The 13,977-nt window shown below is 39.6% G+C and overlaps 1 protein-coding gene across 4 annotated transcripts in view; it reads left to right on the plus strand.

Moving 5' to 3' along the window:
* POLR1A (RNA polymerase I subunit A) overlaps window positions 1-13,977 on the plus strand; it is a 52,621-nt gene that overhangs the window by 22,763 nt on the left and 15,881 nt on the right. For all 4 annotated transcript variants that reach the window (XR_008576908.1, XM_054824334.1, XM_054824336.1 and 1 more), the window contains 10 exons: window positions 1,517-1,731; window positions 2,399-2,566; window positions 3,411-3,546; window positions 4,553-4,710; window positions 5,659-5,773; window positions 6,424-6,540; window positions 7,382-7,660; window positions 9,284-9,484; window positions 10,252-10,369; window positions 11,604-11,768. Coding sequence is in view for 3 of the 4 variants with exons in the window: in XM_054824334.1 (XP_054680309.1) it covers window positions 1,517-1,731; window positions 2,399-2,566; window positions 3,411-3,546; window positions 4,553-4,710; window positions 5,659-5,773; window positions 6,424-6,540; window positions 7,382-7,660; window positions 9,284-9,484; window positions 10,252-10,369; window positions 11,604-11,768 (1,672 nt within the window). In the remaining variant the exon portion in view is untranslated. The remainder of the gene's footprint in view (window positions 1-1,516; window positions 1,732-2,398; window positions 2,567-3,410; window positions 3,547-4,552; window positions 4,711-5,658; window positions 5,774-6,423; window positions 6,541-7,381; window positions 7,661-9,283; window positions 9,485-10,251; window positions 10,370-11,603; window positions 11,769-13,977) is intronic.

Here is a 13,977-nt window from a genome sequence, read left to right on the forward strand (position 1 = left end):
TGTTTCAAAAATGTGCTCTTGCTTAAGCCTCTTGTATATCAGGGCAGTAACCTATATGTTATGGTTTCTAATGAATATTTTATGTATGGACACATAATACAAACAGGTGCTGCTTCATAGCCTTGCTTTCACAGGGAATTTACCTTGGAAGAATGTGAGCAGTTAGCATGAAAGTCCAAGTGGAAGCTGTTGAGATACATAAAACTCTGTTAGCTTGTCTGCAAATGTTATGCCTGATCACTGGTTCATTTGTCAGTTATGCTGAATTTGTGTTGCTATTAGCACTTTTAATAATGTTCATAACAGTTTGGCGTGGGGATTTATTCACTGTTTGATTTTTTTTTCTTTTTTGGTCTTTCAGTAGATTAGGTAGATACGTCTATCTCTGTCTCAGTTTATTATAAAGCTCAGTGGACAGTCTTCCATGTCACAATACAATTCCTTCTTCATAAAACAGCAAGACATGTAGAAGATACATTTAGCTCATTTTCTGTATTGATTTTTTTGAAGTCTATATTAACCTTTTCTTTATTAAATGCAATATTTTAAACGTTACTTGAAAGACTAGCAAACGGAAGAATATAAGTAAAACTTATTAGCATGCATAAGATGCGAGCTACATTCAAGGTCTCTGCTGGAATATTGTGCTTGAATGTCGACAACTGAAAATCAGAGAAGCTCCTTTGTCATGCCAGCTTTAGACAGGCAAGGTAGTAGTCAGCTGGAAGTAAAGATTTAAGTGTGTCAGGGGGGTTCACTCCCAAGTTAAAATCATTATTAGAGACCTGTATTTCACTTATTTCTGGAGTAGTTACTATGGATAGGTAACTGACTATTTCAGGCTCTTAAAGAACATTGAAATCGTTTGGGATCAAAAGTGTAAGTATCAGAAAACGGAGAATGCCATATTTGTAGGTGAGTTGTTGTTTGCTATGTGGGGTTAGGTTTTGGGGGTTTTTTTGCTGTATGGAGATGATTAGGGGAGACTGGAGCATCTCTCATATGAGGAAAGGGTGAGAGAGCTGGGTCTGTTTAGCTTGCAGAAGACTGAGAGGGGATCTCACCAATACTTAAAAATATCTAAAGGGCAGAGGATGGGGCCAGACTCTTTTCAGTGGTGCCCAGCGACAGGACAAGGGGCAACGGGCACAAACTGGAACACAGGAAGTTCCATCTGAACATGAGGAAGAATTTCTTCACTCTGAGGGTGACAGAGCACGGGAACAGGCTGGCCAGAGAGGTTGTGGAGTCTCCTTCTCTGGAGATATTCAAAATCCGCCTGGACGCAATCCTGTGCAACCTGCTGTTGCAGGTGACCCTGCTTTAGCAGAGGGTTGGACTAGATGATATACAGAGGTCCCTTCCAACACCTACCAATCTGTGATTCTGTGTAACACACACCTTTGAGTTTTACACAGATAATCTTTTCCTCCTCTATTGCTTGATTGCTGTGTTACTTAGTTTTGGTCTTACTGTGGACAAATCAACCTGCTTAAAAATCCCTTCTTATTTTCAGTTATTGAAGATGTGGTATGAGCTAGATGAGAAGAAACGAAGAAAGTACCTGAAGAAGACAAATAAGTGTCCTGACCCAAGCCTTGGTGTTTGGCGTCCAGATACTTATTTTGCGTCTGTTTCAGAAACATTTGAAAATGGAGTCAAAGATTATATCAACAAATGGGAATCTGAGAACAGACAAAGTTATGCGCACTCAGCACTTTCTTCTGATAGGTAATAACTTCTGTGTCTGTACTGCTTTTTACTGAGACAAAATAACAACAACCCAAACCTATTTTTTGGACTGAGTTTGCTAAAGATGAAAAGTCTTTATCAGCTGGTGGTTGTTGTTGGTTTTGTTGTGACCTTTGTGAAACAAAGTAGTGGGTTTCAAAATGGTTCCTGAAAGCCACGTGTGCTTAGTGTGCAGTGGGGAGGCCCTGGTTCTCTGTTTTTTCCAAACCTGAATTTTCTGTGCTGCTAAGGGCTTTGCAAAGGCTTTATGGAATAACAGCAGTGTATTGCTGTTCTCCTACGTATAAGATAAGACTTTACAGTAACGGTTACAAAACAAAAAATGGTCTTGCCAGACGTTGGAGTTAGCAAGGCAGTTAAGATGAGCAAGTGGGAGTAAACGGACTCTCTTTTGACATTCTGGGAATTAGCAGTAGAAGTCAAATATGGTTTGGCCAAGGCCCCAGTTCTGTGTTAATGAGCTGTGTTTGTCAGATCAGATTGGGATAGACAATTTTACAGTTTCTGGAGTATATTTTTCCATAAGCTACCAGGAGAAATTGGCTGAAAGAGGTAACTTTCTTGAACTAAGCAATGTTTGAGTCTCTTCAGAGTTCTTTATTTCGTACGACATTGAGCTAAACCACCTCTTATTTCCTGTCTTCAGATTAAAGGATTTGTTATATTTAAAGTGGCAGCGATCTCTTTGTGACCCAGGAGAAGCTGTGGGTCTCCTTGCAGCTCAGAGTATTGGGGAACCTTCCACACAGATGACTCTGAACACCTTCCACTTTGCTGGCAGAGGTGAAATGAATGTCACACTGGGTATTCCAAGGTAAGAATATCTGTGCTCTCAATGGGTCCTTTGCCATTTTTGGCATTTATGTAATAGTGCTTAATCTCACTGGCAGGTGTATGTGTAATCTTGAGGGTGAATGATCCTTCAGTTTAATCATAAATCGTGCCTGTTCAGAACTATTTCAACGTTTTACAATTTTACAGTTGTTTTGGTTCGTTTTCCAGATACAAAATATCTGTGAAGCCCCTTTACTCTTACCTGATATATAGCAAATGGCTTATTTGTTTCTGTAGTTTAGTAAGTACAGTAAGCCTAAAGAAATGGTGCTTTGTGGGTTTGCCCTCTGCCAACATCTTCTTCCCCCTACTAACTTTTAAACGTATTTCTTTCATATGCAAAATTTCACTGCAGCTATGAAATCTGGCATGTTTAGTATTATTATCACCTATGTAGAAAAAACCTGGCTGCTATGAACCAGGTCTCCCACTGGCTCTCCCATATCCTTGATTTTACCAGTGTACACATGTTTACCAGCCAGTTGTCAGCTTGTGAATAACATGGGTGCTGACCCCAGCCTCGTGTGTAGGTGTGTGATGCACCTGTAGGAAACAGGCTTCATTAGTTCTTTTTTTCTTGGAACAACTCAATATCATCTCTAATCTCTTCCTGTAATTGGGGTAATCTAATTGAGGCAGTAGAGCTCCTGATGAGGAACCAGAAAAGTGAAAAGGAGCAGTGCAATGGTAACCACAGGCCTTGAGGCATATGGCTTCAGTGGAACTGGCAGTTGTGGCATGCTACCTAATTAAATAAACTAGGTATTTATTTGATTGCATAGTGCTTTTATCACTTAATTTGGAAGATGATTCTTTATTTAAAGGTTGCGGGAAATATTGATGGTAGCCAGTGCAAATATTAAAACGCCAACAATGAGTGTTCCTGTGTTCAGTACCAAGAAGGCTCTCAAGAAGGTGAAACAGCTTAAGAAACAGCTCACAAGAGTGTGCTTAGCTGAGGTGAGCCTCCTATTCAGTGTATCCTTTGAGAGTCTGCAAAACAAAATTTCCTATTTGAGCTCATCAGTTAGTCTGGCTTAGTAGCAATTTCCATTTTTGAAGGCTTAGCTTTGGGTGCAAGGTGAGAGGGTCCTTTCTTTTCACTTCTTGCATAGTGAACCTGTAATATCCACTATGAAGCGGAGCAGTGAAAGGAAATGCAGTTACTGTGGCTGTATGAGACTTCAATTTAACTAGTAGAGTGTTGTCACAGGCTACAAAGTCTCTATAGAACTGACAGGGGTAGGGTAATAGTTCATACATAGCAGTAGTACAAAGGCACGGAGGATTTATGTTTGTTGCTGTAGCCTTGTTTGGTTTTTCTCAACCTCATTTTTGTCACTCTCTAGAATTGGAGGGGTTTTGTTTTGCCTTTAAGAGACAAGCTAATCTGGCTGTGACTGGCATAGTAGAGACTTTTCTGTTTGTCTGTCCCCTACCCCTTCCTAATCTCATGCAAGTGGTGGTGCTCACTAGAAGCAGAACGTGTTGCTCCTTGGAGGCTCGATATACTGGAGTGTGTTGTATTCTGTGCTCCCTCTCTCCCTAGGAGTGCAGTCTTTCTTGTGCTCTCCTGCATGCCCTACCCTCTTCTTACTCTTTCAAGTTGAAAGCAGCAAGGATAGAGTTAAGACTCAGCTCTGTGCTGAAATATTGTCATGGTCAATGAGCCGGGTCAGTAAAATAAAGCTGTTGGCCTGCTGAGAAGTGTAGTCCCTTGTAAAGGAGTTGGGTGGGAGGTGAGGCTGTTCTCCCAGTATTGTCTAAGTTAATTGTTGGGAGGAATTTAAGCCAAAAGAGTGCAGTAGGGTAGAGTCCTCTTTCCCAAGAGCTGCCACAAAGCCTCCAGAAAAGTTTGCCAGTTAGCCTTGTGTAATTCTGGTCTCATATGGAAAGCATGAAGTTGCAGAAAGTAAATGAAGTGTCTTGCTCAAAGGAGTGACTTTCCTACTTGCGGCTTTTGTAGGTCTTGCAGAAAGTTGAGATAGAGGAATCCCTGCATGTGAAGTGCAAGCAGAACAAACATCATCTCTACAAAATCAAATTCCTTTTCTTGCCCTATGAATATTACCGAGAGGAGAAATGCGTGAAGCCCAGGGACATCTTGCACTTCATGGAAACAAGGTGAGTTTGCTTTCAGATACTTTAATATTTGCTTTTCCATGGGCTCTAAGAGTCACTGCATGTTGTTTATTACTGCTGCTGTGGCTTTCACAGCAACAGCTTCCTGCAGATGTGCTTGCAGAAGCATCAACACAGTTGCTTTTTCTGTCTTGAATAAAATTGTGGATCTCTGGTGTGGTGACAGTGCAGAATTATATCAAGGCAGATCTTTAATGTGTCTCCGATCTACTCAGAGAAGAGCCATTAAGCATCGCATCATTCTTTATCTTTGGATGCTTAAGCATTTATTACCATCAAAAATGTTTGAATACTTTAGGTACCACTTGGTGCTCTCATTGAACAGAACTAAACCTTATGTTTTCTTTATTTTTTGTTGTTAAAAAAATCAGAAAAGGCCTGCGCTTTTTTTTTCTCCTTTTTTTCCCCCTGCTTCCTTCCCCATGTCTGGACAAATTTACATAGTTAAAAGTGGAGCATTTAATGATAAGAGTCTATTGAAAGCTATTTTTGTTTTGCAAAAAGGCTTCATTGATTTCTTCCTCCTTCAAGCCACGTGTGTTCAAGCTGGGTTCCTTTATTTAATAATTTTGCATGTGCTCGTTGGTTTAAAAAAAGAAAAAGGTCCAGTAGTAAATCATCTTTTCTGAAGGTCAATTTAATGTGCAGATTTTATGTCCAGATGAGCTTATAATTTTAAGCTTTGGATGCATGGCTACATATGTGGTTGTAAGAGAGATGATACCAACCTTTTGATCCTTAAAGGAATGGGAAACGGACGAGAAGAAAAATTACTTGCCTTATCCTAGAAATATTTTGCATCCAGCAGAGAATATATCCTGAGTTGACTGATTTCTTAAAGTAAATTCCAAAGTAAATTAATTTTCTGACAACTTGAAATTGACTGCAGTACTGCTGAGCTTTGACATTCAGGGTTGCTGCTTCTTTCAGGTTCTTTAAAATTTTTCTGGAAGCAATTAAAAGGAAGAATGCAAAGATGGCATCTTTTACTGAAGTCAGCACCCGAAAGGCAACTTGGAAAGATTTAGATGGTGACCAAGACAAGGTACAGAAAAACTTTATCTAAAAAATGCCTCACTTCCTTTACCTGTTTTTGAGAACCAGAATTTGGAAAAGCATAGCATGTCACAATGTGTACATGCAATGTGTGAATACTAAATTACTTCTTAAATACCTTATTTATGCATAAACTTGAGAATGTCTTTGCATTCTCATAAAATCAACAAGGAAATTAAAGTTATTGTGCGTTAAATCCTAATTTACTTAAGACTATAGTCTGAAAATGCCTGTTTATCTTAGCTTCAGTGAGATAAAAGCATGTTACTATCCCTTTGCTCCCAGATCAATGTCCTGTTGTAGCAGTGGTTGTCAAAACTTTGTGGAAGATCCTTTTTTTGCATTGAAAAGGTTTTGCATGTACCTTCTGCCACCCTTCTCCCAACAAGGACTGTCATATAAGCAGGGTGATAGCTTAAGTATCTTGTAGACATTCATCTTGTTTAATGTTAAAGTTATCGTGAGTTGTAAGTTCATTATATCTTTATAGTAGTGGGCTTATAGAAATTAATTTGTCCTTAAAGGTAGAACATTGGGCAAGAGACTGTGTAATTGCAAATGTTTGGCTAAAGCCTTCTGAGGCAGTTGATGCTTCCGAGCAGAATCAGCCTGATTATCTGGTCTGTCATCGATTTCTAGACACAGAATAATCAGGAAGCTCCAGCAGAGGAAGAAGAGAACATCGTTGATGCAGAGGCTGATGAAGGGGATGGTGATGCTACAGAAGCAAAACGGAAGAAGAACCAAGAAGAGGAGGTAATGATTTCATACGTGCTCAGCACTGCACTTGAATTACCAATTTCTACTGCCTTGGTTTGAGTTGGGAAGGAAAGCTTCCATTGAAACAAAAGGCTGAAAAAAACACCCCAAATCCCTTGAAAGGGGATAGGAAAGTCTCTGCTTTGTGCAGATCAGGATGTAGGGAAATCCTCAGCAGAAGATGTGGGCTGAGACTTGTGATGACCACGGTCATCATAGTTAAACCTGGTCACTGCTGTCCTTTAAGAGTAATAAAGAACTGTGCAAGTGTGAGATGGAAGAGATCTGCATTTTTCCGAAGCCTTGTTCTTCAGCCGTTGGGTCTGGCAATCAGGTTGTCGGTGCTGTAGTTCACCTTAACTTTACCTCTTGCTAATTTCATGCCATTAATTGTTTTTAAAACTTTACTGTGGTTCTTAATAAATATTCTCCCTGGCTCTGCATGTTTTTCCATGTTCACTACTTTTTAATTACTGCCTAAAAGATGGGTTGCTGTAATTTCAGCAAGAGGGTAGAATAATTGAAAATCCTGAGGGAATCCCATCATCAGAGTTGGATTATGGGAAGAGCCTTTTTCAGGGGGAGAAAACTAAATTCTGCTGCAGTCCCAATAACCTGTGGCATCCTGGACTATATGAGGAATAATGGCAAGATTGTAAAGAGACTGAATAGAATCTGTTGTATTACTTTCTTTACAACAGAATTGCATTTTCTTTGTCTCATAGGCAAGATACTTGCAACTGAGCTGTCAAGAATATCCATGAATAAATCTGTTCATAGTGCACTTTGTTTCCATATATGTTCTGGTTGAGATAAATACAACATTATTTCTTTGCAGGTTGATTATGAGAGTGAAGAAGAGAATGGGGAAGAAAATGTTGATGAGAATCTAGAAGATGAAGAGGCTGAATCAGAAAAAGAAGAACAGACACCCAGTGCAGAAGATCAGATGGGAGCAGATGGTGATGAATCTCAACGTCTTTCCTTTATGTCTCAGACTAAAAAAGAGAAAGATCGATTACTTCAGTCAGCAGAGTTGCGAGTAAATGCTGTTCTGGACAGTCACCCATCTATACAGGATTACACGTTTGACACTGAAAATGAACTTTGGTGTGAGGTAAGATGGTGGTGCCTGGAAACGTGTGTGTGGTTGTGCAATGGTTGCATGTAGCTCCCATAACGAATGGATCTCTTCAGTGGAGTGCTGCTGTTTTGTGTCAGCGCTCCTGTATTAATACAGAAAAGTGGCAGTGCAACGATACTTCTTGACATAATTTTTAACAGCCCCTAACTTTCAGAACCTCAGATGAATTTTTTTTTTTTTTAAGGTCACTGACAGGTTTATTGTGTTTTAATCTTTAAATATATGATGCAGCAACGTGTAGCTCCTAATGAATAAAAGCAATGACTGGACTTTTGAAAGAGGCTGTTGAGCAATGTGTCCAGAAGGGGGAATGTGGGCAGAAGGGGAGCTTTATTTTGGGAAGCACATCTACTCATGGAGGGATTTAGGATAAATAAAACTGGAATGCTTAGTTGTATGAAATAGTAATTAGAGGGGACAGAAATTTCTGACCAAATGTGACAGTGCAGCTGAAAAAATCTAGCAGGAATGTGACTTTCATAGATCCAGAAACATTTCATTTCTCCGTTTTTAACAAATGTTTTTTAACACTTCCAGAAATAAAACTTTTTGTTTCAGATCTAGCTAGCTAAATTTATCCTATGCTCTTCCCCCAATTCTGGTCCTGTATTTCTGCCAAAAACCCCTCCAGCAACAAGCTGTCTTTGGCCTCAGCAATGCTTAGTCCACCTCCCCAGTTTTCCAGGTGTCCTGGTTTTGGGTGAGATAGAGTTAATTTTCTTCCTAGCAGCTGGTATAATGCTGTGTTTTGGATTTAGGATGAGAATAATGTTGATAACACACTGATGTTTTCAGTTGTTGCTAGGTAATTGTAGTGTTTACACTAAGTCAAGGACTTTTCAGCTTCTCATACTGCCTTGCCAACAAGAAGATGGGAGATGCCCAAGAAGCTGGGAGGGCTCACAGACCAAAGGGATAGTCCATACCATATGATGTCATGCTCCAGATATAACTGGGGAGTGGGCTGGGAAGTGGGGCAGCTTGAGAACTAGCTGAGTATTGGTTTTGAGTGGTGAGAAATTGTGCTGTGCATCACTTGTTTTGTATATTGTTGTTGTTAGTATATTTTTTTTTTTTTCCTTTTCGATTCTCTCTGCCATCCCACTGGGGAGAGAGTGAGCGAATGGCTGCGTGGTTGTTTTAGCTGCCTGCTGGGTTAAACCACGACACCAGTTTAGCTCATGCTGAAAAACCTTATGCTTTTACCTTAACATGAGCTAATACTGCTTTGAAACTGTCAGAGAATGCAACAAAATCAAACAAGCTGCAGGTGTTGAGAAACTTGCGTGAGAAACTTCCCTGCAAGACAGAAGGGAAAATGTCTAAACATCCAAACCAAACAAATTAAAAACCAAACCCCAAGCGATGTAAGTTCAGAGATCTTGAAAGCAATGTGAATGCACGGTCCTGGGATGTAATGTCCTTGCTAGCATCATTCAGCTGTAATTCTAGTCAGATATTAATGTTCTTAAGCACACAGCTAGGATAATACCAGTTGTTCAGTTGTCTACTTTTTGCCTAAAAAGAAGAGCCTGGCTATTGAGCCTAATGGTCAAGTTTCCTTACAGAACACTGCATTGTTTTTTTCCTTCTAAGGTTTCCTTAACGCTTCCATTGATGAAGGTGTACTTCGATCTCTCCTCCTTGCTTGTCTCTCTTGCACGAAGCACAGTCATTCACGAAGTGAAGGGGATCACACGATGCGTGTTGAATGAAAGTACCAATAAGCAAGGAGAGAAGGAACTTGTTCTGCATACCGAGGGGATAAACCTTGCAGAGCTGTTCAGATACTCTGATGTACGTAATCTATTTATAATCCCAAACTTGAGTGATCTTTTGTGTTCTAGGGAGAGGCGGTGGATGCCATTGAAATTTAGCAGGGGTGATGTGTAGCCTTTTCAGCTCTTAAACTCTCTTCCCTCCTCGTTTTTACACCCAGGTGTGTTCAGAGCTCAGCAGAGCCTTTTCTCAAGGGCAGCTTGTAAATCAGTTTTTGTGCAGCAGCCCAGTGTCTAATGACAGATAATTCCACACCATGGTTGTAACGGTCTCTCTAAATGTTACTTGAGGGAGTTCTTCCATCTAAATGAATTGCAGTACATGGAGATGAATAATTCTGTTACGCCATCTGGCCCGTAACTCTGCAAATACAGGATTGTTTTAAGCTACATCTTCTCTGCTGCTTTTGCTAAACGTTTTGGCTGGCTGAGATAGACTGGGCATTCCATTGTGTTGCTTGGAAGACTTTAACGTGTTCCTCTGCTGCTTGGGATGGTTGGTTTGTTTGCTTTTCCTAATTTCAGATTACTTTCTCCTCCGGTGAGTTTTGATTCCAGTACTCTTATTCATGTATATAAAGCTGTGATCACTAGCTCTAACATAAATCCCCAGAATCATTTTTGTTTGTATGTGACTGAGCTGCTGCCTAGTTGTTCTGGAACTGATGGTGCTGCTTAAGCTAATGAAAAATGGAGGAAAAAAAGCTATCTTAGCTTAGCCTAAGTTATTTGGAAATACGGAGTAGCTACTGTCCTAACTTGTGTCTGTGGCTTTTTTGCTTTCAGATTTTGGACCTGAACAGACTTTATTCCAATGATATTCATGCCATAGCTAAGAATTATGGAATTGAGTCTGCCCTGAGGGTGATTATAAAGGAAATAAAAGATGTATTTGCTGTATATGGTAGGATTTCTTTGTATTTTTAAAGATAGTCTTTATTACCATTAAGATGGGAAAACCCACCCATAGTACTTACAAAATTATGATTTTGCATGATCTTTTCATTTATGTGTGTATCTTTAATTTGCACCTTTTCATCATTTTAATCATTATAGTGCCTTCTGTGAAGCCTTCATTAGTTAATTGTTAGGTTCCATTTAATCAGTAGAAAATTTGCTAGACAAGTTAAAATTTATCCGCCCTTCACAGAGCTTTTCTATTCTGGTATATTTATTTTTTGCAAGCTGGAAGGCCCAGATGAATTAACTACTGACCTCTGAGCTAACTGTTGGACTTGTACAGTGCCCCTGAGCATTGGATTATTCTTGCCTCACTGTAGCTTTTTAATGATGGGAGTCTAGGCTCCCTTTGTAGTTGAGTTTTTGTATCTTTCCTAAATAGCTGCGCTGCATTGTCTGAATGTCCTCTCTGCGTAGATTATTCAGAGAGTCCAGTCAACTAGCTTACGGAAGATGCCTGACTTTCTAGGCCGCTAAAGTTAGGCATGTTGAATTTGCCTTAAGGGAGCTAAGTCTTGCTATGAATTAAAGTATTGAAAAGAGGGAAGATTAATACAGTGGGAATTTTAGCAACCAGTTATATCAAATAGATTTCCCAGCTGGCAGCCCAGAATGGTCTGACCTTCCAGTTGTTCAAGAACTGCTAGGTAAATGTTGACAGAGCTGTTAATGATTCCCCATTACACTGACTCCACAAACATTATTTAAAAATAAGTGCTCTTTCTTTTTAGCCTAAATGGGGTTTTCTGTGGATGCCTAATACCAGGCACAGAAAATATGAGAACCTTTCTGACTCTGATGCCTAGCTAATACAGCATGAGGGGGTAGAGCTGTCCCATCACGAATGGATGGATGTGTGATCTCCTTCTTTGTAAACAAAGATGATGCAGACCTTACTGATTTTATGTAGAGAAACTCTGCTGCCTTACAGCATTCTTGACATTTTAGTTTCCCTGGAGAGAGATTGGTTTATATTATAGTGAGGTCTGCCTCTCTTGGATATTTGAGGAGAGCAGTTGAGCCAACTACACACAAAGAGGTGCAACTGCCAGCAGAATGTTAACAGAGATGTTGTCCATGTTGATTAGATTGAGGGGGTTTAATTTAGACCCGATTTATTTTAAAAAAAACCCTTAATCCTTGAATGCTCTGATGATTGCTCTTTCTTGTGTTCTTAGGCATTGTGGTAGACCCTCGGCACCTTTCACTTGTGGCAGATTACATGTGTTTTGAAGGATTTTATAAACCGCTGAATCGTTTTGGAATTCAGTCCAACTCCTCCCCTCTGCAACAGATGACATTTGAAACCAGCTACAAATTCTTGAAGGAAGCAACAATGATGGGTAAACGGTTTAGTTTGAACCACATTGCTGCAGTATTTCACATACGCTTTGTTTTCATCATAACTTTCCACTAGTTTGAGTAATGCATAATTGCATTAGAAAAAAATGAGAGGCTAAAATTTTAATTAAGCCCTTTCCTAGGAAAATGTTCCAGATGTTTTTAATAAAATTCTGTCAGCTTAAATGAAGTCAGCTCCCATATGCAATTTGTGGGGTCTGACTCCTTTCTTTAAGAATTAGATAGGCATTTTTATAACAAACCTTAATATCGTTAAGATTTGTTATAGCAAAGCCTTTTAAAGGACTACTAAATATCCCTTTTTCAGACTCTACCATTAAAATTGTCAACTCTCCTTTGTTTTCATGTCTCTAACTCACATATTTTTATCTCTTCTCTAACCTTGCTATTCAGAATTTTATTGTGAGAACAGTCCTCCTGGTTGTTACTTTGATTCTATTTTTCTTCTGCTTTGTAGCACTTTACTATCTTTGCTTTTTTCCTCAAACACAGATAAAGGGTCAGACTGATTTCTCTAATGGTAGGTTTCTGGTGCCATTTTAGAAGCCCAAGAGTATCCTTTCTGGCCTCTAGTTGCTGCTCTAGAAGGTGTAGAGATCACATGGCTGCAGGGATCATTTAGGACATTTGAAATGGCACTAGCCATCTACATTTAGGAGTCTACCCAAAATACTTGGGCTTTAAGTCTGTCATTAGGCAGTTTGCTTGATCTCGTGCTTTGGATACTAATTGCTCCTCCCTTTTGCAGATAGTCTTGCTTTCTGGGATGCTTTTCTTCTTGAAAGCTCCTGTGCTGCCTTCTTTGCTACCTAATACAAATGGGAAAAGCTCTCAATGTGATTTCTTCAGCTAGTATCATAAACCACCTTGCACAGATGTCAGAGATACTGTTATCACTGAATTCCTTTTTGTTAATGCTGTTATACCTTTTCTGGGAAGGTAATTTAGGTTTTAATGAATGGTATTGGTTATAATTGACTTAATTCATCTGAAAATCAGAAAGGAAAAGTGTTAAGTCTGGGGTGAAATTGGATAGAAGAGGATGTTTCTTGCACAGTTGCGCGCTCTCTTTGGATTTATGTTATATCACATATTGACTTAGAAATAAGATAAGGTTTTTGCCAAGTGAAATGTAATTATATTTATGGATAATACTATGAATAAAGACATGAAGTGCATACTGACAGAAGGGCACGGTGAAGGGCAGGAAAGCTACACTGATTACAAGTGGAGGGAGTTAGTGATTTCAGCAAGAAGGAAATCAGAGTCATAATGCGGATTGCAGCAGTCTGGTTCTAATTTGCTTTAACGTAATTGGTAACTTTAAAGAGATACTGCAAGGGTGCCTGCTTGTGGGCCCTGGTCAATAAGAAGGAAAAAAGAAGGCTTGTGACCATGGTGCACAGCTAACGTTAGAGGAAGTGCCATTAGAGTGTAGGTGTGACCCAGCAGACTGCTGATCTGGGTTCAGTGTGCATCAGAAGTGAGATCCCTTTGGCTGTCTGCTTGAAGAATAACTCTTTGTTAACATCACGTGAGCAGATAGGACAGTTATCACTGTTTTGTTTAATAGTCTAACAAAGGAGGAGTTTGTGGGGTTTTTTTTCTTTAGCTGACACACATTTAGGAGCAGCTATTTAATTACTCAGCTGTAGCTGAGATCAGAGCCACAAGCACATGCCATACACTGTGCTGTGGTGCAGTGCCTCCCCCCAGCCTCTCTATGATAGAAAGTTCAGTACGTTTTGCTCAGTAGAATAAAGATGACCCAAATTTATCAGAAGTTTAACAATTTTATTTCCAATCTTCCAGTTGCTCTAATGACAAAATTCCAGCTTCCTGGTAGTTAGGATGAATGAAAAACACTCTGGATGCTTATAAAAACAGTGAAAGCAAAACAGTCCTAGCCAGACATGTCATCTGGAGAGCTTCCAAATTTCTGTGACACTATTTCGCTACAGTGAGTAACCACAAAATCAAAGGAATTCATGGAATGTCTCTCCAGTTAAAAGTTCTCTTCGTATCTAGCCAGAAGGATTTAAAATGCCCATCAAAAGGATTCACTCTTAACAAAGGAAAAAGGCAGCAATGAATAGGGAATCTTTTTGGTTTTGCCTCATTGATGTATTTTTTTAGCAATCTGTTTAATTGGCAAAATGTGTTCACCGGAAGGTCAAATCTGTGTTCTCT

This window comes from Grus americana, chromosome 4 (genome assembly GCF_028858705.1).
Source record: "Grus americana isolate bGruAme1 chromosome 4, bGruAme1.mat, whole genome shotgun sequence".
NCBI lineage: Eukaryota > Metazoa > Chordata > Aves > Gruiformes > Gruidae > Grus > Grus americana.